Below are 26,595 nucleotides of genomic sequence, written 5' to 3' on the forward strand. Positions count from 1 at the left end.
GAGGCCGACTGTGTCCAGACGGTAGCTTTCCACCTCCTCCAACAGCTCTGGCTCCTTCTCTAGTCACGCGGCATTCCACGTCCCTGATAGCCGGCGTCCCATCGCCGACAGTCCAGGCTGCCCGAGACCACCCCTCGCCCTTCGCCCTGCGGATTAGCGAGTCCGTCTCGTTACTGTTCGGCATCGATTGCCACGAGGACTGCTGCTCATGAGTCGCCGGTAAAATCGCGCGGAAGTTTCTACCCGTGACAGTGTTGGCCAGTTCGCAGCCGCCACAGCACAGCGATCGGCGCGAGGTCCAATCCGAGCGCCCGCATCGTTCTTAAAACGGCCTTCACCCCCCCCCCCCCCCCCGAGATTAGATTGTTCAATTTCGCTGTTGTTGCTTCGAAGCAACAGCAAACCCCAACGTTGATGTTGGGGTTTGCTGTTGCTTTCATAACGTGCGTCATTGATCTCCTCTACACGCCTGCTCCCAAATTTCCAGCGTTGTTTTTTATTTTTTTGCACGGCCTTGGTGCTCAAAATAACAAAACAAAACAAAAACCTGATTCGGAATACAAATGAAGAAGTCCCTCTCTGTCTTTATCTCTCTCCTGCCCATTCCCCACATCACCCCCACCGTCAATATGCGCGATTAAAACAAACAAAAAAACGAGTTCAGACGTAAAATCAAAATGAAAAAATGGGTGGAGAGATGAAAAATGCGTGACCTTCACGAACAGCAGTCACCCGTGGATGTCCGTCTTAGTGCCGTGTGTCCCCTACGCGGCTGCGATGTTAACTACCTCGCCTGGTCTACAGGAGGTCGTGGGTTCGATCCCGACCCTAATGCCTGCTGCTGTATATTTGGAGTCTGCGTCTCTCTCTCTCTCATCATCACCACGGTGGCTAGGAGATGGTAACTACCTCGCCTGGTATACAGGAGGTCGTGCGTTCGATCCCGCCTATGATGATGACTTCTGCTGAATATTTGGAGTCTGCATCTCTCTCTCTCTTTCTCTCCCTCCCATCATCAAGGTGGCCAGGAGACGTTAACTACCTCGCCTAGTCTACAGGATGTCTTGGGTTCGATCACGACACCAATGATGCCTGCTCTATATTTGAAGTTTGCGTCTCTCTCCCGCGTGGTCACGTGGAATTTCCTCCGCGTGCTCCGGCTTTTCCCTCCATATTGAGGATTTGGCTACGGATATCAATTCCCTCGTGATGACGTTAAGCTATGATTTGTGATTGGCGGGTCGCTTCCGTAACACAGCCAGACAGCTCATTAGTGGGCCTTGCCTGGTAAAATAAATAAAAAAGAAACAGTTACATTTTACCATGGGTCTTGATGAGCACGGATCTCCTCTATGGGTCACTGCAAGTTTCCGTGCGTCTCTACGGGTCTCTACGAGTCTCTGTGGGTCTCGGCGAGTAGCCGTGTCTCTGTGAGTCTGTAGAACCAATTCCGTGCGTTTTAGAGGCTTTGGCTGCTGCTCCACATTTCGACGCTTTGACGACGGTGATTTTTAAGCCGCCACTTCGTCAGAGCCATCGTTTGTGATCGCGGTGGCCTGATGCCCGCTAACATAAACGATAGTAATAGGTTTTTTACCCTTTTAACTGGCACAAAAACTGACACCTTTATACAAGGCATCACGTTTGCAATAACCACAACACAAGCAGTGAAAATGCAAACCAAAAAAAGACAACTCTGATAATGATATTGGCACTGTCCTTGAATTCAATTGGTCAACACCCAAGACGGCTTTTCTTAGAGCCCTTTAGTCTCCATTGGTGTTGGGCCAGAAGACGCCAAAAGGCGTACAACTCAAAAACAGCGCACTATCAGAGTATTGAGGGCTCGGGGTGAGCATTTACATTATGAGACCTCCTTTGCCAGTAACAAGATATAGCAATAAGTCTTTTACCCTTTTAACCGGCACAAAAACTGACACCTTTACACAAGGCATCACGTTTGCAATAACCACAACACAAGCAGTCAAAATGCAAACCAAAAAAAGACAACTCTGATAATGATATTGGCACTGTCCTTGAAATCGATTGGTCCACACCCGAGACGGCTTTTCTTAGAGCCCTTTAGTCTCTCCGCCGGTGTTGGACCAGAAGACGCCAAAAGGCGCACAGCAATCGTTTTACCGAACCGTTTCATTGTTCTGTTAAAGGGGTCACTTCAGTTGACGATCCGCACGGACAGGTCACAGCGACGACGCCTCCGTTGGCCGTTCGGCGATCGAGCGAGAGAATGGGGGATTCACCGGGGGAGACACCGAATGCCACTTGCCTCCCATCAGGGCTCCATCGTCCACGACACAGAGGTTCTTTCGGGCGCGATCGCGCGAGCGTTTAAACGTTGTGTCGTAAAACCCGCCGCCACCCGACACCGCCGATTCGTGAGGTTTGGCACGTGAACAGAACGTGGCCAAATTCCTCACTAGTACAGCGCACCGGTGGTGGTGATGGAGAGGAAAAAGCCACAACATTTGCAATCTGGATGATATTGGTCGCGAAAGCCTACTCGGTGTTGAACTGAAGCCCATCAGGGTAGCCCGTTCCCCGACTAAGTAGGAAGGCCGCAGTGAGCTATGCACTGTGAAGTCACCCGGTTTGAAAACGCCTCTCTTTGGGACTGTTTGTCGTTATTGCTGCTTTAGCTTCGTAGTAGTCCTTCCCTCCGCACCTCCGATTGGCTACGTACGCTGGCGCGTTATAACTATAAGCTGCCCTGGGTGGTGCTAGTGGTCAAGTGGGCGTCGCTTATGTAAGAGTGGGAGGGGTTTAAGGAGGGGGAGGCTTCCCTGGATGGAGATCACTGTGGTGATGGTGGTGATGATGGTGACGATGTCTCTACCCTGAGTGTGTTCTCTAGCCCACGTGTCCCCCATCTCTGTCTCTCAGTGTCATCATCATCATAACCACCATGGACTATCCACTGCTGGATGGAGATCACTGTGGTGGTGGTGGTGATGATGGTGACAATGTCTCTACCCTGAGTGTGTTCTCTAGCCCACGTGTCCCCCCATCTCTCTCTCTGTCTCTCAGTGTCATCATCATCATAACCACCATGGACTATCCACTGCTGGATGGAGATCACTGTGGTGGTGGTGGTGGTGATGATGGTGACAATGTCTCTACCCTGAGTGTGTTCTCTAGCCCACGTGTCCCCATCTCTTTCTCTGTCTCTCAGTGTCACCATCATCACCATGGACTATCCACTGCTGGATGGAGATCACTGTGGTGATGATGGTGACGAGGTCTCTACCCTGAGTGTTCTCTAGCCCACGTGTCCACCATCTCTTTCTCTGTCTCTCAGTGTCACCATCATCATCATCACCATGGACTATTCACTGCTGGATAGAGATCGCTGTGGTGGTGGTGGTGATGGTGACGATGTCTCTACCCTGAGTGTGTTCGCGAATCCGCGTGTTCCTCTCTGTCTCTCAGTGTAATCATCACCATTGTCTATCCACTGCTGGATGAAAATCACTAATTCCCAGCATGCACCATTCCCACACTTAACTGTCCACTATGAACACTAGGATATCTATGAATGCTAAGATATGAATGGTAGGATATGAATGGTAGGATATGAATACTAGGATATGAATACTAGGATATGAATACTAGGATGTGAATACTAGGATGTGACTACCATGATATGAATACTAAGATATGAATACTAAGATATGAATACTAGGATATGAATACTAAGATATGAATACTAGGATATGAATAGTAAGATATGAATACTAAGATATGAATACTAGGATATGAATACTAGGATATGAATACTAGGATATGAATACTAGGATATGAATAGTAAGATATGAATACTAGGATGTGAATACTAAGATATGAATACTAGGATATGAATACTAGAATATGAATACTAGGATATAAATTCTAGGATGTGAATGCTAGAATATGAATACTAGGATATGAATACTAAGATATGAATAGTAGGATATGAATACTAGGATATGAATACTAGGATATGAATACTAGGATATGAATACTAGGATGTGACTACCAGGATATGAATACTAGGATATGAATACTAGGATATGAATACTAGGATATGAATACTAGAATATAAATTCTAGGATGTGAATGCTAGAATATGAATGCCCCACCGAAGGATCATAACCTTATCGTGGTGGTAGGTTGTGTTTGTTCTAATGACCCTCAGAGCAACGTAGCCTGGAGTCTTGTACTCCCTGTAGAGGTCTCCCTTGGCATACCGGTCTGGGGGGGGGGGGGGGAGGGAGGTTCCAGAAACATAATGGAACAACCAAAAGGCCCCTCATGAATGGTTCTGAAATATTAAAATCAAATCATCTAGCCTGGACAAGACATACTGGCCCACTACCCACCCCGGCCCCAGGCCTGAACGTAATGAGTGTTCCCAGGCAAGCGCCTGGTGGCCTGGTGAACCCACATAACCCCGGCCAGGCCCGGCCCAAAACGGCTACGTGGCGCCGTCCTGTGGGCCCACCAGCCGCAGGACGAAGGGTGAGGGGCGGGTGCGATGCCGGCGATGAATCTCGAACGAACTGGACTGTTGGCGATGGACACCGGCTATCGGGGACGTGGAATATCACGTGACTAGAGAAGGAGCCAGAGCTGTTGGAGGAGGTGGAAAGCTACCGTCTGGACACAGTCGGCCTCAGCTCCACGCGCGGCATTTGCGCTGGAACCAAACTTCTCGATCAGGGGTGGTGGTCTCTCTCCGCATCCGGAGTAACCCCTGATGAGGGGCCAAGAACGGGTGTGGGGATACTCACAAGCCCGCGGCTGGGGTGCTGTTCAGTTGGGAGTTTGTCCCGGTGGATGAGAGGGTCGCCTCAACGAGACTTCGGGTCTCAGAAAGGAAAAAACTCCGACTGTCGTCTGTGCTTATGCACCAAAGCAGCTGTTCAGAGTATTCAGCCTCCTTAGAGACGGTGGGTGCAGTGCTCAACAGAGTGCCGCCTACCAACTCCATAGTCGTACTGGACAGCTTCAATGCTCGCGTGTGGGAACGATGGAGATGACTGGAGTGGCGTGATTGGGAGGAATGGCCCCCGCTGATCTGGACTCGAATTGTGAGAGTTATTGGAATTTTGCGCTAGTCACCTAATGTCGATAACAAACACCACAGTCGAACACAAGAATGCTCGCGAGTGTACTTGGTACCAGAGGATCTTGGGCCGAAGGTCGACGATTGACTTTATAGTTGTATCATCGCACCTAAGTCCGTATGTTCCGGACACTCGGGTGAAGAGAGGCGCAGAGCTGTCAAGTGATCACCACCACCACCACCACCAGGTGGTGGTAAGTTGGATCCGACGCTTGGGGGGCACCGACCAGATAGACGTGAAAGAACAAAATGAATCGTGTTGGTTCTCACGGCAACGTCTGGCACGAAGACCCGGCGCAGAAAGACTTTCAGCTTCGACACCCGGGAAGGCTTCTCCTGCACTCCAGGGGACGTCGTGGACATTGAGCCCGAGTGGACGTTGTTCAGCGCCTCGGTTGTCGATGCGGCTGTGAGCAGCCCGCGGCCTGCGCCGCGGTTGGCTCCTGTCATGGCGGCGAACCTAGGACACGCTGGTGGACGGCAGTGTTGAGGGAAGCTGTCAAGTAGGAGGAGGAGGAGGAGGAGGCGGCTTTCCGAACTACGCTTGAGAGGTACCGGCTCGCCAAGAGGGCGGCAGCGGCAGCGGCAGCGGTCGCTGAAGCGAAGGCCCCGGGGGCGTGGGAAGAGTTTGGAGAGGCCGTGGGCGGGGACTGCCGGGGCGGTCTCAAATATGATAATGGTGGCATTGTCTTTGAGCTGTGTGAACGCCTTCTGGCGTCATCTGGTCGAGCACCAATTGGGTCGAGGCTCAAAGGAAAGCCGTCCCTTGGTGTGGACCAATCAGTTGCAAGGACAATGCATCATCATATATTATCATGGTGTGTTTTTTGTTTGCATTTTGACTGCAGGTATTGTGGTTAATGCAGTAAACATGAATCCCTGTAAAAAAAAGGTTTCAGTTTTGTTGCCAGAAAAAAGGGGAAAAACCACCCTATTATTACATTTTGGTACTGGCAAAGGATGTCTAATGATGGAGTCTCAAATATGTTCCGGCAACGCATCTGACGCCTTAGGAGGGGTCGACAGGACGTGGCCCAGGATGTTCTCAGTAAGGGCGGCGGCGTAACGTTGACCTCAACTAAGGAGGTAGTCGAGCGGTGGCAGGAACACTTTGAGGTGCTCGGCAACAACGGCGGACATCGCCTGCTGTCAGGAGGCAGCCCTGGAAACCCCTCCCACTCTTCCATCGCGGCTGCCGAAGAAGCTGCGGCGGTCGAGGGCCTTCGTAGCGGCGACGCCGCTGGGGTGGACGAGGATTCGCAACCGGAGTTCTTGAACGCGCCCCCGGACAGTACCGGAGTGTCGTGGCTAACGCGCCCCTTCAATGTTGCACGGACACACCCCCGGGTACCGTACCTTTGGACTGGCAAACTGGGGGTCGTGGTCCCTCATTTTAAGGGAAGGACACTGGAGGGTGAGCTCCAACGACAGAGCGACCCACGCCGCTCAGCGTAGCACGTCAAGCCTGTGCCTGAGCGCTCGAGGGGAGGCTGCCGTGCCCGGTGCTCGAGACTCAGATCGAGGAGGAGCAATGACGGATTCCCGTCGGGATCGTGGAACAACGGACCAGCTCTTTCCCCCTCTCACAGATATCTGGGGTGGGGGGTGGGTCACTGGAGTCACGCTTCTCCAAGTCTACTTCTTGCTTGGCAGACTTGGGGAAGGCACGATGACCGTCTTCTGCCGTGTGCGGGGCGTGCTGCGAGGGTCTGATGTGCCGGTTCGCCGCTTTTGTGTTCGCTCTCCGGCCCCTCTGTTCCCGCACGGAGAGCTGCGGTCCGCATTCTTGTCGCGAAATCAACACCGCCCACCCGTGGGTGTTGGACTCCGCCAAGGGGGGGGGTCGCATCGCGTCTCCGCTCCTGTTCGTTCGCTTCGTGGACAGCGATATCAAGGCGCGGCCACCCAGGGCGTGGAGAGTTTCCGGCAGTGGGGCGTGGAGGCGGCGCCGCTGCTTTCTGTGGACGACGCCCGTCCCCCTTGGCCTCGTCGGTCCGCGAACTCCTGGCGTGCACTCGAACGGTTTGATGCCGAGCACGAAGCGGCTGAAACGAGGAACAGCACCTCCAAATCCGCGGTCCACGGTTCGCTGCATGAGAGACGGTGGATTGCCCTCTCCAGGTGAGGGGGGAACAGCCGCCCCTTAGTTGGACGAGTCTAAGTTTCCTCGGTGTCTCTTTCGCGAGCGATGGCTGAGCGGGAGCGGGAGATCGGCCGACGGACCGGCGTGGCATTTGCGGTGTTGCGGGCGCCGCACCGTTCCGTGGTGGCGAAGCGGGAGCTGAGTTCTCGCACGAAGCTCGCGGTTTACAGGTCGATCTGTGTTTCCACCCTTCGCCTGTGGTGGTCACGAGCTGTAGGTAACGACCGAGAGGTTGACATCCCGGGAACAAGCGGTCAAAATTAGGTCTCTCCGCAGCGTTGCCCGGCTCACTCTCCGTGATCGGTTGAGGAGCTCGGTTATCCCGTTAGCCTCGGAGTTCAGCCGCTGCTCCTCCAGATCAATAGGAGCCAGTTGAGGTGGTTCGGGCACCCGATAAGGATGCCCCCCGGTAGACTCCCCCTGGAATTCTACCGGGGCAGCAGCAACGGTCCCGCTGGGCGAAGACCCCGGGGCCGGCCAAAGGACACGCCGGTTGAGACTATGTCGCTCGGCTGGCCTGGAAACGCCTGAGAATTCCCCAGGTGGAGCGAGATAGCATTGCCAGGAAAGGGAGGTCCGGACCGCCACCACTCAACACGCTGCCACCGCGACCCTCACCAGGACAAGCGGATTGAGAAACGAATGAACGGATACGAATGCTAGGATGTGAACGCTAGGATATCTAGGAATACTGGGATATGAATACTCGGATATCTTTGGATGCTACTGTATATATGAATAATGTGATATGAATGCTAGGATATCTATGAATTTCTAAGATAGCTATGAAAGCTAGAGGGTTGGGAACTTAAAAATAATGTTGATCAGGAATCGATGAAAACGAATTTAAAAAAAAAACTGCACACTGGATGGAGGATGCAAAACAAACGCGAAAAATAAAATTTCCCGATTTAAAAAAAAATAAATTCGCGCCAAAAGCAATTTGAACACAACAGGCCTAAATAAATAGAAAACTAACTAACAACAGCAATCCCGGATTACCTAAATCGCCGGTGAACGGTCCTTCCTTCCCGCAACAATGAAGAGAATCAGCCCAAAACCCATGCGAGCAATCCCGACACCTGGAATCGAGCCGACCGTTAGACACGGAGGCGACAGAGAAGGCCATCTCTTCGCGCGGCTCAAACCTCCGAGACAGATCCGCCGCAAGACCGACCTCCCCCGCTATCCGGCGGCTCGTTGAGGGACCGCAAAAATAATTCGACCGCGGCGGTTCTGGCGAGTTCTGGCGAGTTCTGGCGGAGCCCCCCGCACTACCGAACGCGCTTAACCGGGGCGGCCGGGCCGGGCACCGGGACGGGGGTTCTGCAGCTCGTCGGGATTTCTAACCTGTGGCACAAAATCTCCACGTTCTACGATTCTGAAGCAACGGCTGGCGGCGGTTTACGTGGGAAGGCGGAGGGGGCGGCTGGTGGGGGGTGGGGGAGGGGGAGGCGTGCGGGGGTTGGGGGGGGGGCGTTGATATTAACAGAGGGGGCGGTGCTTGGTTCGGAGTGGGGCGGTTAAAAATAAAAAATAAATAATTAACCGATGACCCCGCCCTCCCCCCGCTGCTATCCCCTCCCCTCATCCCCTCCCTACTCCCTCTCTCTCTCCTCCCCCCCCCCCCCCTTCTCTATAAAATCCAGAGGGGGTGGGGGGAGGGAGGATGGGGGAAGACTTTCCGATTCAATAATTATTGTGGGGGGCTCTCCGTCCATCCATAACTGCGTTGTGAATGGTGGAAGCGGGGGAAGGGGGGGGTGGGGGTGGGGGGGGTGGGGGGGGGTGGGGGGGTAGGGTGTGGGGGGTAGGGGGGGTGCTGGCTAATAGAGGGGGGGGGGCAGGGCGGGTAGGGGGCATTGCAGGTCGTTAAAATTAGAAAAGTTAAATTAAAAGGGGGGGGGGGGTGGGGTGGGGTGGGGGAGGGAGGGGGGAGGGAGGAGGGGGTCCATGATGGTTGTTGTTGTTGTTGTAGTTTGTTTGTAGCATGCAGACACCAAAATTGTCAAAAATATTGTGGTCTCATCGATCAGGTGAACGGGGGTCACGGTGGACAATCGGAGTTCAGAGGTCACTGTCAGGTGAACGGGGGTCACGTGGACGTACGGAGTTCAGATTTCAGGGTCAGGTGAACGGGGTTATGTAGACGTATAGAGTTCAGAGGTCACTGTCAGGTGAACGGGGTCACGTGGACGATCGGAGTTCAGATTTCAGGGTCAGGTGAACGGGTTATGTAGACATATAGAGTTCAGAGGTCACTGTCAGGTGAACGAGGGTCACGTGGACGTACGGAGTTCAGAGGTCACTGTCAGGTGAACGGGGGTCACGTGGACGTACGTAGTTCAGATTTCATGGTCAGGTGAACGGAGTCACGTGGACAATCGGAGTTCAGAGGTCACTGTCAGGTGAACGAGGGTCACGTGGACGTACGAAGTTCAGAGGACACTGTCAGGTGAACGGGGGTCACGTGAACGTACGTAGTTCAGAGGTCACTTTCAGGTGAACGGGGTCACGTGGATGTACGTAGTTCAAAGGTCACTGTCAGGTGAACGGGGGTCATGTGGACGATCGGAGTTCAGAGGTCACGGTCAGGTGAACGGGGGTCACGTGGACGATCGGAGTTCAGATGTCACGGTCAGGTGAACGGGGGTCACGTGGACGTACGTAGTTCAGATGTCACGGTCATGTGAACGGGGGTCACGTGGATTTTCGATGGTCAAATTATTTCTGGGGGGGGGGGTAGGGATGGGGGCGGCATCTGGTTCGCTAAATCGACGCGGTGTGGGCGGGTGGGGGGGGTGGGGGTGGGGGCGAGGTGCGCGGTGAACTGCCTCGGTTTGTTCATCGTTTGTTCGTTTCGCTTCCGTTTTACGTCAAATTCACAGCCTGAAATGTGTTGTTGTCCTTTTCGTTTCATTTTAATTTTAGTTCGCTCTCTGGTTCGTAATGACCTCGGGCAATGGGCAGGGGGGGTGGGTGGGTGGGTGGGTGGTTTGGGGGGGTGGGTGGTTTGGGGGGGTGGGTAGGTGGGGGGGTTTCTCTTTAATTTTTCTTTTGGCGCGACGGAAAATTCCCGCGAGTATAAAATCGACGTCGTCATTGACGGATCGCGTGATTTTGTTTTTCGATTTTTTTTTATCAACGAATTTTTTTGGTAAATTATTTCGTCTGTTGGGCGATTGCAAATCTGGCCGATTTGGGAATTATTATTATTATTTTTTTTTGGGTCGCGAACTTTTAATTTGACGAATTATATCACGGTTTTAATTTTTGGTTTGCTTTCCAAATCCGAAAATTTCGGCCATCGAATCGTTCGCGCGAATGCATTTATCCGCGTAATTTCTTTCTGTCCGTTTTTTTTTTGTTTTTGTTTTTGTTTGAGTTAATGAACATGAGGTGGGTGAGCTCTTTGTACCTTTTGAAGAATTGCTCCACCTGTTACCTTCAGAATGGTGCGATAGCGTCAACAGGTTGACGCAAGAGGCGCCCGCTCCAGAGCCAAACACTGTCACCCGGAGGGGGTCCCCCCCAAAGTGGATGATGTTCTCGCTGATCCAGCGCAATGCCTGGATCTGATCGAGGAGGCCGTAGTTGCCTTTCGCCGCCGGATCGTTCATGCTCAGGAAGCCTTTGGGGGATGGCGCGGTAAAGGAGGGAGGTGGAAGAGGAGTGGGAGCGGTGGGGGTTGGGGGGGGGTGGGTAGTGGTAACAGAGAAAGGAGGTGGTGGTGGTGGTGGTGTAATCAGTGGAGGTGGTGGTGGTTGTGGTGGTGTAATCAGTGGAGGTGGTGGTAGTGGTGGTGGTGGTGGTGTAATCAGTGGAGGTGGTGGTGGTTGTGGTGGTGGTGTAATCAGTGGAGGTGGTGGTGGTTGTGGTGGTGGTGGTGGTGTAATCAGTGGAGGTGGTGGTGGTGTAATCAGTGGAGGTGGTGGTGTAATCAGTGGAGGTGGTGTAATCAGTGGTGGTGGTGGTAGTGGTGGTGGTGGTGTAATCAGTGGAGGTGCTGGTGGTAGTGGTGGTGGTGGTGTAATCAGTGGAGGTGGTGGTGGTGTAATCAGTGGAGGTGGTAGTGGTTGTGGTGGTGGTGTAATCAGTGGAGGTGGTGGTAGTGGTGGTGGTGGTGGTGTAATCAGTGGAGGTGGTGGTGGTTGTGGTGGTGGTGTAATCAGTGGTGGTGGTGGTAGTGGTGGTGGTGGTGTAATCAGTGGAGGTGCTGGTGGTAGTGGTGGTGGTGGTGTAATCAGTGGAGGTGGTGGTGGTGTAATCAGTGGAGGTGGTGGTGGTTGTGGTGGTGGTGTAATCAGTGGAGGTGGTGGTGGTTGTGGTGGTGGTGTAATCAGTGGAGGTGGTGGTGGTTGTGGTGGTGGTGTAATCAGTGGAGGTGGTGGTTGTGGTGGTGGTGTAATCAGTGGAGGTGGTGGTGGTAGTGGTGGTAGTGGTGTAATCAGTGGTGGTGGTGGTGTAATCAGTGGAGGTGGTGTAATCAGTGGTGGTGGTGGTAGTGGTGGTGGTAGTGGTGGTGGTGGTGTAATCAGTGGAGGTGGTGGTAGTTGTGGTGGTGGTGTAATCAGTGGAGGTGGTGGTGTTGGTGGTGGTGGTGTAATCAGTGGAGGTGGTGGTGGTTGTGGTGGTGGTGGTGGTGGTGTAATCAGTGGAGGTGGTGGTGGTAGTGGTAACAGAGAAAGGAGGTGATGGTGGTGTAATCAGTGGAGGTGATGGTGGTGTAATCAGTGGAGGTGGTGGTGTAATCAGTGGAGGTGGTGGTGTAATCAGTGGTGGTGGTGGTATAATCAGTGGAGGTAGTAGTGGTGGTAGTGGTGTAATCAGTGGTGGTGGTGGTGGTAGTGGTGGTGGTGGTGTAATCAGTGGAGGTGGTGGTGGTGGTAGTGGTGGTGGTGGTGTAATCAGTGGAGGTGGTGGTGGTGTAATCAGTGGTGGTGGTAGTGGTGGTAGTGGTGTAATCAGTGGAGGTGGTGGTGGTAGTGGTAACAGAGAAAGTAGGTGGTGGTGGTGTAATCAGTGGAGGTGGTGGTGGTAGTGGTGGTGGTGTAATCAGTGTAGGTGGTGGTGGTAGTGGTAACAGAGAGAGGAGGTGATGGTGGTGTAATCAGTGGAGGTGGTGGTGGTGTAATCAGTGGTGGTGGTGTAATCAGTGGTGGTGGTGGTGTAATCATTGGTGGTGGTGGTGGTGTAATCATTGGAGGTGGTGGTAGTGGTGGTGGTGTAATCAGTGGTAGTGGTGGTGGTGTAATCAGTGGTGGTAGTGGTGGTGGTGGTGGTGGTGTAATCAGTGGTGGTGGTAACAGAGAAAGAAAGTGGTGGACTCAGAGGAGGTGATGGTGGTGGTATAAGTGGATGTGGTGGGAACACATGAGGTGGTGGTGGTGGCGATTGGTAAGGCGGTGGTGGTGGGATCAGCAGAGGTGGTGGGATTAGAGTAGGTGGTGGTGGTGGGATCAGCAGAGGTGGTGGTGGTGGGATTAGAGTAGGTGGTGGTGGTGGTGGTGGAATTAGAGGAGGTGATGGTAATGGGATCAGGGGAGGTGGTGGTGGTGGTGGTGGCGATTGGTAAGGCGGTGGTGGGATCAGCAGAGGTGGTGGTGGTGGGATTAGAGTAGGTGGTGGTGGTGGTAGTGGTTGTGGGATTAGAGTAGGTGGTGGTGGGATTAGAGTAGGTAGTGGTGGTGGTGGTGGTGGGGGGGGGGGGGGGTGCCGTGGGAGCGGAAACTCCACGTTCCCTCACCGAGCACTCCGAGGCGGTAGTTGAGGGTGACGACGATGACGTTGCCGTAGCTGGCGAGGACGCTCCCGTCGAACAAATTCCCCGTGCCCTCCATGTAGGAGCCTCCGTGGATGTACATCATCACGGGACGGGGCCCCTCGTCACGGATGTCTGGGGGGGGGGGGCAGGGGGGTGGTGCCACGTGGTGCGGGGGAGTGGGGGAGGTGGAGAGGGTGGGTGAAGAGGAGGGGAGGGGGGAGAGGAGGGGTAAAAGGAGGAAGTGGGGGGAGTGGGGAGAGGAGGAAGGGGAGGAGGAGGGAGGGAGGGATGGGGAGGAGGAGGGAGGGAGGGATGGGGGAGGAGGGAGGAGGAGGGAGGGAGGAGGAGGAGGTGGGAGGGAGGGAGGGGGGAGGAGGGAGGAGGAGGGGGAGGAGGAGGGGGGAGGGAGGGGGGAGGAGGGAGGAGGAGGAGGGAGGGAGGGAGGAGGAGGGAGGAGGAGGGGGGAGGGAGGGAGGAGGAGGAGGTGGGAGGGAGGGAGGGGGGAGGAGGAGGGAGGAGGAGGGGGAGGAGGAGGGGGGAGAGAGGGGGGAGGAGGAGGGGGGAGGGAGGGAGGAGGAGGAGGGGGGGAGTGGCAGAGAAATGGTGGAGAGGCAGAGAGAGACACGCGCACACAGAGACACAGAGAGAGAGAGAAACAGAGGCAGAGGAACTTTGCATACAGAGACACGTGGAGATACAGACGCGGAGACACACAGACACACGCATCATCGACAAAGGCTGAGCCACACACAGACACATGAAGACAAAGGGACCCCCACCCTCCCCCCCGTGTAGCCTCAACAGACCGTCGGGGCAAGTGCTGTTGGTAGCGAGCAACAGCAACCATAGACTCAGCACTGCACCATAGACCCAGCACTGCATGATAGACTCAACACTGCACCATAGACCCAGCACTGCATGATAGACTCAACACTGCACCATAGACTCAGCACTGCACCATAGACTCAGCACTGTACCATTGACCCAGCACTGCATGATAGACTCAACACTGCACCATAGACTCAGCACTGCACCATAGACTCAACACTGCACCGTAGACTCAACACTGCATGATAGACTCAACACTGCACCATAGACTCAACACTGCACCATAGACTCAACACTGCGCCATACACTCAACACTGCACCATAGACTCAACACTGCAACACAGACTCAGCACTGCACCATAGACTCAGCACTGCACCGTAGACTCAGCACTGCACCGTAGACTCAACACTGCACCGTAGACTCAACACTGCACCGTAGACTCAACACTGCACCATAGACTCAACACTGCACCATAGACTCAACACTGCACCATAGACTCAACACTGCACCATAGACTCAACACTGCACCGTAGACTCAACACTGCACCGTAGACTCAACACTGCACCGTAGACTCAACACTGCACCGTAGACTCAACACTGCACTATAGACTCAACACTGCACCATAGACTCAACACTGCACCATAGACTCAACACTGCACCGTAGACTTAACACTGCACCATAGACTCAGCACTGCACCATAGACTCAACACCTCACCATAGACTCAGCACTGCACCATAGACTCAGCACTGCACAATAGACTCAGCACTGCACCATAAGGAAGGCTACCGCCACTGTTGGTGTGGACGGTACCACCAGCGCCCGGCCGCCTTTGTCTCCCCAGTGGCGACGGTTTCGACACACCGCTACTGTAGGTGGTCGTTTCAGGCCGAGCTGACCTAGAGGAGGCCCCGGGTCCGGTGGCCGTGAGCCGGAGTCGAACCCGGCATGTGTAAGGCAACGCAATGCTAACCCGTAGACTCACATCGAGACCCGTAGACTCACACAGAGACCCATAGACTCAAACAGAGACCCACAGACTCACACAGAGATCCGTAGCCTCACACGGAGACCCATAGACCCACACAGAGACCCGTAGACTCACACAGAGACCCGTAGACTCAAACAGAGACCCGTAGACTCACATCGAGACCCGTAGACTCACACAGAGACCCATAGACTCAAACAGAGACCCACAGACTCACACAGAGATCCGTAGCCTCACACGGAGACCCATAGACTCACACAGAGAACCGTAGACTCAAACAGAGACCCGTAGACTCAAACAGAGACCCATAGACTCACACAGAGGCCCATACACTCACACAGACACCTGTAGACTCACACAGAGACCCACAGACTCACGCAGAGACCCTTAGACTCACACAGAGACCCATAGACTCACACAGAGGCCTATAGACTCACACAGTGACCAGTAGACTCACACAGAGACCCGTAGACTTACACAGAGACCCATAGACTCACACAGAGACCCGTAGAAACACACAGAGACTCGTAGACTCACAACGAGTCCCAAAGCCTCACACAAAAACCCGTAGACTCACACAGAGACCCGTAGACTCACACAGAGATCCGTAGAATCACACAGAGACCCATAGACTCACACAGAGACCCATAGAATCACACAGAGACCCATAGACTCAAACAGAGACCCATAGACTCACACAGAGACCAGTAAACTCACACAGAGACCCGTAGACTTACACAGAGACCCATAGACTCATATAAAGACCCGTAGACTCACACAGAGACCCGTAGACTCACGCAGAGACCCATAGACTCACACAGAGACCCATAGACTCACACAGAGACCCATAGACTCACACAGAGACCCATAGACTCATGCAGAGACCCATAGACTCAGACAAAGACCCATAGACTCACAGAGACCCATAGACTCACATAGAGACCTATAGACTTATACATAGACCCATAGACTCACAAATATACCCGTAGACTCACACAGAGACCCATAGACTCACACAGAGGCCCATAGACTCACACAGAGACCAGTAGACTCACACAGAGACCCGTAGACTCACACAGAGATCCGTAGACTCACACAGAGACCCGTAGACTCACACAGAGACCCGTAGACTCACAACGAGTCCCAAAGACTCACCCAAAAACCCGTAGACTCACACAGAGACCCATAAAATCACACAGAGACCCATAGACTCACACAGAGACCCGTAGACTCACGCAGAGACCCGTAGACTCCCACAGAGACCCATAGACTCACACAGAGAGCGATAGACTCATATAAAGACCCATAGACTCACACAAGAGACCCATAGACTCACACAGAGAACCATAGACTCATATAGAGACCCGTAGACTCACGCAGAGACACATACACTCACACAGAGACCCGTAGACTCACACAGAGACCCGTAGACTCACAACGAGTCCCAAAGACTCACCCAAAAACCCGTAGACTCACACAGAGACCCATAAAATCACACAGAGACCCATAGACTCACACAGAGACCCGTAGACTCACGCAGAGACCCGTAGACTCCCACAGAGACCCATAGACTCACACAGAGAGCGATAGACTCATATAAAGACCCATAGACTCACACAAGAGACCCATAGACTCACACAGAGAACCATAGACTCATATAGAGACCCGTAGACTCACGCAGAGACACATACACTCACACAGAGACCCGTAGACTCACACAGAGACCCATAGACTCACAGAAAGACCCGGAGACTCACATAGAGACCCATAGACTCACACAGAGACCCATAGACTCACAAATATACCCGTCGACTCACGCAGAAACCCATAGCATCACACAGAGGCCCATGGACTCACACAGAAACCAGTAGACTCACAGAGACCCGTAGACTCACACAGAGACCCATAGACTCACACAGAGACCCGTAGACTCACACAGAGACCCATAGACTCACACAGAAACCCGTAGACTCACACTGAGATCCATAGACTCACACAGAGACCCATAGACTCACACAGAGACCCATAGACTCACAACGAGTCCCATAAACTCACACAAAAACCCGTAGACTCACACAGAGACCCATAAACCCATAAAGAGACCCAACGACTTTACTCCATCTAACCCATAAGACCTCTGTTATGGATGATATTGGTCATGGAAGCCGACTACTACCACACACCGATACACACAGACATACACAAAAGATACGCAGCAAGATACACACAGAGACACACGTGGGTACATCGAGGCCAGATACAGAGAAAACACTGATACACAAAGACGAAGATCCCCCCTGTAGCCTCAACAGACTGTTGGGGCAAGTGCTGTTAGCGAGTACCTACGATGGCCTGAAGGGCACACGAGCGGGTGGGTGGACAGAACCACGCCCGACCGCATTTGTCTCCCCAGTGACGATGTTTACTACACACCACAACCAGGTACTCATTTGAGGCCGAGTCGACCTAGGGGAGGGCCCTGTACCGGTTCAGATCATCACCGTCACCGGTTTATTTGGCCCGTTAGCGGGAATCTAACCCTGGTTCTGCCACGTGTTCGGACACACACACACACACACGCAGATAGAGACAAAGCTCCCCCGCGTAGCCTTTAGCAGACTGTTGGGGCAAGTGCTGTTCGCGGGTAGCACCTACGAAGGCCGGAACGGTGGCACCAGCCACTCATCTTTGTGGCTGAGTCTACCTAGGGGCGGCCCAGGACCGGCTGGGAAATTCGTCACTGGAGGTTCTGGCCGTGGGAGGGAATCGAACTCGGGTCACGGGTAGGATCGGAGTGGCCAGCACGCTCACCGCGATGTCGCCGCTCCCAAGTGCGGGCGCACAAACTGGACGCATCGCTACGTTGAACAGGAGTGCTTTCTTGAATCCATCTGTGCAAAGCGTCGAATGTCAACGGCTGGGTGAACCGAGCCAAAGCCTCACAACGCATGAGACCCGGCGACTCGCACAGAGACCAAGAGACTCACAAAGAGAGTACTAGATTCACAGAGAGACCTATAGACTCACACAGAGACCCAAAGACCCGTAGAATCACACACACACACAGAGACACATGAACGCGTGAAGATAGCTTTAAACACCAAGAGATGCATAGACGTGAGCAGAGAACCATAGACAATCATATAGACCCGTAGAGACACACAAAAACAGAGGTACCCATATAGATCTATATGGATACACAGAGACACAGATACCCACAGAGACCCATATGGTTGCATACAGACACAGATTACCCACAAAGACCCATAGAGTTATAGAGAGACAGAGAGACCTACAGAGACCCATGGAGACCCATATGGATACACAGAGACACAGAGACCCAAAGAGAACAATAGTGATACGTAGATACAGAGATCCATAGAGATCCAGAGAGGGACCTAGTAACAGAGAGACCCACAGAGAGCCATACGGATACATACATAGACAGATTCCTACAGAGACTCATAGATTTACATAGAGAAACAAAGACCAATAAAGACCCATAGGGTTACATAGAGACAGAGACGTAGAGAGACCAATAGAGACACATTTGGATACATAGAGACACAGAGAACCACAGAGACCTATAGAAATACATAGAGACACAGAGACCCACAGAGACCCATAGGGTTACATAGAGATACAGAGACGTATAGAGACCAATAGAGACACACTTGGATACACAGAGACACACAGAGAACCACAGAGACCTATAGAGATGCATAGATACACAGATACCCACAGAGACCCATAGGGTTACAGAGAGAGACACATTTGGATACACAGAGACACAGAGAGATCCACAGAGACCCAGAGAGATATATAGAGACACAAAAACCCATAGGGTCACATAGAGACACAGAGACCCACAGAGACCATTGGGCATACATAGAGACACAGAGACACACATACACCTATAGAGACCAAACAGGATACAGAGAGAGACAGAGATCGATAGAGACCCATAGAGTTGCATGGGGATACAGAGACCAACAGAGACCCATAGAGAAACATTTGGATAAACAGAGACACACAGAGATCCACAGAGACCCATAGGGATACATAGATACACAGAGACACACAGACAACAATAGAGACCCATTTGGATACACAGATACCCAAGGAGACCCATACGGTTACATAGAGACACAGAGACCTACAGAGACCCATAGGGCTACATTGAGACACAGAGACCCACAGAGACACATAGGGTTACATGGAGACACAGAGACCGACAGAGACATATAGGGTCACATAGAGAAACAGAGACCCACAGAGACCCATAGAGTTACATAGAGACGCAGATACCCACAGAGACCCATAGGGTTACAGAGACTCACAGAGATCCACAGAGACCCATAGGCTCACAGAGATACACAGAGACCCACAGAGACCCATAGAGTTACACAGAGAACAGGACACCCACAGAGACCCATAGGGTTTCATAGAGATCAGGACACCCACAGAGACCCATAGGGTTACATAGAGACACAGAATCCCACAGAGACCCATAGGGATAGAGACACAGAGTCACACAGAGACCCAAAGGGCTACATAGAGAAACAGAGACCCACAGAGACCCACAGGGGTACAGAGAGACGCAGATACACACAGAGACCCATAGGGTAACATAGAGAAACAGAGATCCACAGAGACCCATAGGCTCACAGAGATACACAGAGACCCACAGAGACCCATAGGGTTACATCGATACACAAAGACCCACAGAGACCCATAGAGTTACATAAAGAACAAAATACCCACAGATGCCGATAGGGTTTCATAGAGGCCAGGAGACCCACAGAGACCCATAGGGTTCAATAGAGACCAGGACACCCACAGAGACCCATAGGGTTTCATAGAGACCAGGACACCCACAGAGACCCATAGGGTTACATAGATACACAGAAACCCACAGATATCCAAAGAGACCCATGAAGACCAATAGGGATCCATGCAGACCTATAAACAAACAGAGACCCATATGGATACATAGAGACACAGAGACCCACGGAGATCCATAGAGATACATAGTAACAGAGATATCCAACAAAAACCTATAGGGTAACATAGAGACACAGAGACCCACAGAGACCCATAGAGTTGCATAGAGACACAGATACCCACAGAGACCCATAGGGTTACATAGAGACACAGAGACCCACAGAGACCCATAGAGTTACATAGAGACACAGATACCCACAGAGACCCATAGGGTTACATAGAGACACAGAGACCCACAGAGACCCATAGAGATACATAGAGACACATATACCCACAGATACCTATAGGGCTACATAGAGACACAGATACCCACAGATACCTATAGGGCTACATAGAGACACAGAGACCCATGAAGACCCATAGAGTTACATAGAGACACAGATACCAAAAGAAACCCATGAAGACCAATAGCGATCCATGCAGACCTATAAACCCCAGAGACCCATATGGATACATTGAGAAACAGAGACCCATAGGGTCACAGAGATCCACAGAGACCCATTGGGGTACATGGAGACACAGAGACCCACAGAGACCCATAGGGATCAATAGAGACACAGACACCCACAGAGACCCATAGAGTTACATAGAGACACAGATACCCACAGAGACCCATAGAGTTACTTGGAGACACAGAGACCCACAGAGACCCATAGGGCTACATAGATACACAGAGACCCACAGAGACCCATAGGGTCACATAGAGTCAGAGAATCCCACAGAGACCCATAGAGTTACATAGAGACACAGACACCCACAGATACCAATAGGGTCACATAGATACACCGGGACCCACAGAGACCCATAGGGTTACTTGGAGAAACAGAGACCCACAGAGACCCATAGGGTTACATAGAGACACAGAGACCCAGAGAGACCAATAGGGTTACATAGAGACACAGAGTACCACAGCGACCCATTGGGTAACATAAATAAACAGATAACCACAGAGACCCATGGAGTTACATAGAGACACAGATACCCACAGAGACCCAAAGAAACCCATGAAGACCAATAGGGATCCATGCAGACCTATAACCCCACAGAGACCCATATGGATACATTGAGACACAGAGAATCATAGGGTCACAGAGAGACACAGACACCCACAGATACCCATAGGGTCACATAGAAACACAGAGACCCACAGAAACCCATAGGGCTACATAGATACACAGAAACCGACAGATACCCATAGGGTCACATAGAAACACAGGCTACCACAGAGACCCATAGGGATAAATAGAGACACAGAGACCCATAGAGACGCATAGGGTTACATGGAGACACAGGGACCCATAAAGTTACATGCAGACCTATAACCCCACAGAGACCCATATGGATACATTGAGACACAGAGACCCATAGGGTCACAGAGAGACACAGATACCCACAGATACCCATAGGGTCACATAGAAACACAGAGACCCACAGAGACCCATAGGGCTACATAGATACACAGAAACCCACAGATACCCATAGGGTCACATAGAAACACAGAGACATACAGAGACGAATGGGGATACATAGAGACACAGAGACACACAGACACATATGGAGACCCATTTGGGTACACAGATACACACAGAGACCCACATAAACCCATGAAGAACACACAGTATACAGAGAGAGACAGATCGATAGAGACCCTTAGAGTTTCTATGGAGATAGAGAGATCTACAGAGATCCATAGAGAAACATTTGGATAAACAGAGACACACAGAGACCCACAAAGACCCATAATGTTACATAGAGACACAGAGACCCACAGAGACCCAAAGGGCTACATAGAGACACAGAGACACACAGAGACCCATAAGGTTACAGAGATACACAGAGACCCACAGAGACCTATAGAGTTACATAGAGACACAGAGACCTACAGAGACCCATAGAGTTACATAGAGACGGAGAAAAATATAGAGACCCATAGAGTTACATAGAGACACAGATACCCACAGGGACCCACGGAGACCCATAGAGACCCATTTCTATACACAAATACACACAGATACCCAAGAGACCCATGAAGACCAATAGGGAACCATGCAGATCTATAAACCCACAGAGACCCATATGGATACATAGAGACACAAAGACCCACCACAGAGACCCATAGGGTTACATAGAGACACAGAGACCCACAGAGACCCATAGGGTCAAATAGAAACACAGAGACCCACAGAGACCCATAGCGTTACATGTAGACACAGAAAACCATAGGGTTACATAGAGACACAGAGACCCACAGAGACCCATAGGGATAAATAGAGGCACAGAGAGTACCACAGAGACCCATAGGGTCACATAGAGACACAGAGACCCACAGAGACCCAGAGAGACCCTTAGGGCTACATAGATACACAGAGACCCACACATACCCATAGGGTCACATAGATACACAGAGTACCACAGAGACCCATAGGGTTACATAGAGACACAGAGTACCACAGATAACCATATGGTTACATAGAGACACAGTGACCCACAGAGACCCATAGAGACCAATAGAGTTACATAGAGCCACAGAGACCCACAGAGACCCATAGGGCTACATAGAGACACAGAGACCCACAGATACCCATTGGGTCACATAGATACACAGAGTACCACAGAGACCCATAGGGTTACAGGGAGACACAGAGTACCACAGATAACCATATGGTTACATAGAGACACAGTGACCCACAGAGACCCATAGAGACCAATAGAGTTACATAGAGACACAGAGACCCAAAGAGACCCATAGGGCTACATAGAGACACAGAGACCCACAGATACCCATTCGGTCACATAGATACACAGAGTACCACAGAGACCCATAGGGTTACAGGGAGACACAGAGACCCACAGAGACCCATAGGGCTACATAGAGACACAGAGACACACAGAGACCCATAGAAACCCATAGGGTCACAGAGAGACACAGAGACCAACAGAGACCCATAGGGCTACAGAGATACACAGAGACCCATAGAGACCCATAGAGTTACATAGAGACACAGATACCCACAGAGACCCATAGGGCTACATAGAGACACAGAGACCCACAGATACCCATTCGGTCACATAGATACACAGAGTACCACAGAGACCCATAGGGTTACAGGGAGACACAGAGACCCACAGAGACCCATAGGGCTACATAGAGACACAGAGACACACAGAGACCCATAGAAACCCATAGGGTCACAGAGAGACACAGATACCCACAGAGACCCATAGGGTTACATAGAGACACAGAGACCCACAGAGACCCATAGAGTTACATAGAGACACAGATACCCACAGAGACCCATAGGGTTACATAGAGACACAGAGACCCACAGAGACCCATAGAGATACATAGAGACGCATATACCCACAGATACCTATAGGGCTACATAGAGACACAGATACCCACAGATACCTATAGGGCTACATAGAGACACAGAGACCCATGAAGACCCATAGAGTTACATAGAGACACAGATACCAAAAGAAACCCATGAAGACCAATAGCGATCCATGCAGACCTATAAACCCCAGAGACCCATATGGATACATTGAGAAACAGGGACCCATAGGGTCACAGAGATCCACAGAGACCCATTGGGGTACATGGAGACACAGAGACCCACAGAGACCCATAGGGATCAATAGAGACACAGACACCCACAGAGACCCATAGAGTTACATAGAGACACAGATACCCACAGAGACCCATAGAGTTACTTGGAGACACAGAGACCCACAGAGACCCATAGGGCTACATAGATACACAGAGACCCACAGAGACCCATAGGGTCACATAGAGTCAGAGAATCCCACAGAGACCCATAGAGTTACATAGAGACACAGACACCCACAGATACCAATAGGGTCACATAGATACACCGGGACCCACAGAGACCCATAGGGTTACTTGGAGAAACAGAGACCCACAGAGACCCATAGGGTTACATAGAGACACAGAGACCCAGAGAGACCAATAGGGTTACATAGAGACACAGAGTACCACAGCGACCCATTGGGTAACATAAATAAACAGATAACCACAGAGACCCATGGAGTTACATAGAGACACAGATACCCACAGAGACCCAAAGAAACCCATGAAGACCAATAGGGATCCATGCAGACCTATAACCCCACAGAGACCCATATGGATACATTGAGACACAGAGAATCATAGGGTCACAGAGAGACACAGACACCCACAGATACCCATAGGGTCACATAGAAACACAGAGACCCACAAAAACCCATAGGGCTACATAGATACACAGAAACCGACAGATACCCATAGGGTCACATAGAAACACAGGCTACCACAGAGACCCATAGGGATAAATAGAGACACAGAGACCCATAGAGACGCATAGGGTTACATGGAGACACAGGGACCCATAAAGTTACATGCAGACCTGTAACCCCACAGAGACCCATATGGATACATTGAGACACAGAGACCCATAGGGTCACAGAGAGACACAGATACCCACAGATACCCATAGGGTCACATAGAAACACAGAGACCCACAGAGACCCATAGGGCTACATAGATACACAGAAACCCACAGATACCCATAGGGTCACACAGAAACACAGAGACATACAGAGACGAATGGGGATACATAGAGACACAGAGACACACAGACACATATGGAGACCCATTTGGGTACACAGATACACACAGAGACCCACATAAACCCATGAAGAACACACAGTATACAGAGAGAGACAGATCGATAGAGACCCTTAGAGTTGCTATGGAGATAGAGAGATCTACAGAGATCCATAGAGAAACATTTGGATAAACAGAGACACACAGAGACCCACAAAGACCCATAATGTTACATAGAGACACAGAGACCCACAGAGACCCAAAGGGCTACATAGAGACACAGAGACACACAGAGACCCATAAGGTTACAGAGATACACAGAGACCCACAGAGACCTATAGAGTTACATAGAGACACAGAGACCTACAGAGACCCATAGAGTTACATAGAGACGGAGAAAAATATAGAGACCCATAGAGTTACATAGAGACACAGATACCCACAGAGACCCACGGAGACCCATAGAGACCCATTTCTATACACAAATACACACAGATACCCAAGAGACCCATGAAGACCAATAGGGAACCATGCAGATCTATAAACCCACAGAGACCCATATGGATACATAGAGACACAAAGACCCACCACAGAGACCCATAGGGTTACATAGAGACACAGAGACCCACAGAGACCCATAGAGTCAAATAGAAACACAGAGACCCACAGAGACCCATAGCGTTACATGTAGACACAGAAACCCATAGGGTTACATAGAGACACAGAGACCCACAGAGACCCATAGGGATAAATAGAGGCACAGAGAGTACCACAGAGACCCATAGGTTCACATAGAGACACAGAGACCCACAGAGACCCAGAGAGACCCTTAGGGCTACATAGATACACAGAGACCCACACATACCCATAGGGTCACATAGATACACAGAGTACCACAGAGACCCATAGGGTTACAGGGAGACACAGAGTACCACAGATAATCATATGGTTACATAGAGACACAGTGACCCACAGAGACCCATAGAGACCAATAGAGTTACATAGAGACACAGAGACCCACAGAGACCCATAGGGCTACATAGAGACACAGAGACCCACAGATACCCATTGGGTCACATAGATACACAGAGTACCACAGAGACCCATAGGGTTACAGGGAGACACAGAGTACCACAGATAACCATATGGTTACATAGAGACACAGTGACCCACAGAGACCCATAGAGACCAATAGAGTTACATAGAGACACAGAGACCCACAGAGACCCATAGGGCTACATAGAGACACAGAGACCCACAGATACCCATTCGGTCACATAGATGCACAGAGTACCACAGAGACCCATAGGGTTACAGGGAGACACAGAGACCCACAGAGACCCATAGGGCTACATAGAGACACAGAGACACACAGAGACCCATAGAAACCCATAGGGTCACAGAGAGACACAGAGACCAACAGAGACCCATAGGGCTACAGAGATACACAGAGACCCATAGAGACCCATAGGGTCACAGAGAGACACAGAGACCCACAGGAACCATAAGGTTACAGAGATACACAGAGACCCACAGAGACCCATAGAGTTACATTGAAACACAGAGACCTACAGAGACCCGTAGAGTTACATAGAGACATAGAGAAATACAGAGACCCATAGAGTTACATAGAGACACAGATACCCACAGAGACCCACGGAGACCCATAGAGACCCATTTGTATACACAAATACACACAGATACCCACAGAGACCCATGAAGACCAATAGGGATCAATGCAGATATAAACCCACAGAGATCCATATGGATACATAGAGACATATAGACCCACCACAGAGACCCATAGGGTGACATAGAGACACAGATACCCACAGAGACCTATATGGCTACATAGAGACACAGATACCCACAGAGGCTCATAGAGTTATATAGAGACACAGAGAGCCATAGAGACCCATAGGGTTACATAGAGACACAGATACCCACAGAGACCCATAGGGTTACATAGAGACACAGAGACCCACAGAGACCCATAGGGTTACATAGAGACACAGAGACCCACAGAGACCCATAGGGATAAATAGAGACACAGAGACCCACAGAGACCCATAGAGACCCATAGGTTCACAGGGAGACACAGAGACCCACAGAGACTCATAGGGTCACATAGATACACA

General features: G+C 51.4%; 1 protein-coding gene across 7 annotated transcripts in view; it reads right to left on the reverse strand.

The window, feature by feature from the left end:
- Positions 1–26,595, reverse strand: part of LOC116956793 (neuroligin-3-like) — a 188,587-nt gene that overhangs the window by 83,133 nt on the left and 78,859 nt on the right. For 4 of the 7 annotated variants that reach the window (XM_076054713.1, XM_076054710.1, XM_076054711.1 and 1 more), the window contains 2 exons: positions 13,012–13,161; positions 10,684–10,896 (listed from right to left, as the gene is read on the reverse strand). In XM_076054713.1, the coding sequence (XP_075910828.1) occupies positions 10,684–10,896; positions 13,012–13,161 (363 nt within the window). The remainder of the gene's footprint in view (positions 1–10,683; positions 10,897–13,011; positions 13,162–26,595) is intronic. The other 3 variants (XM_076054714.1, XM_076054712.1, XM_076054709.1) reach the window with 1 other exon arrangement.

Source organism: Petromyzon marinus, chromosome 67 (genome assembly GCF_048934315.1).
Source record: "Petromyzon marinus isolate PM22_M1 ecotype Great Lakes invasive population chromosome 67, UKy_Petmar_22M1.pri1.0, whole genome shotgun sequence".
Classification (NCBI taxonomy): Eukaryota; Metazoa; Chordata; class Hyperoartia; order Petromyzontiformes; family Petromyzontidae; genus Petromyzon; species Petromyzon marinus.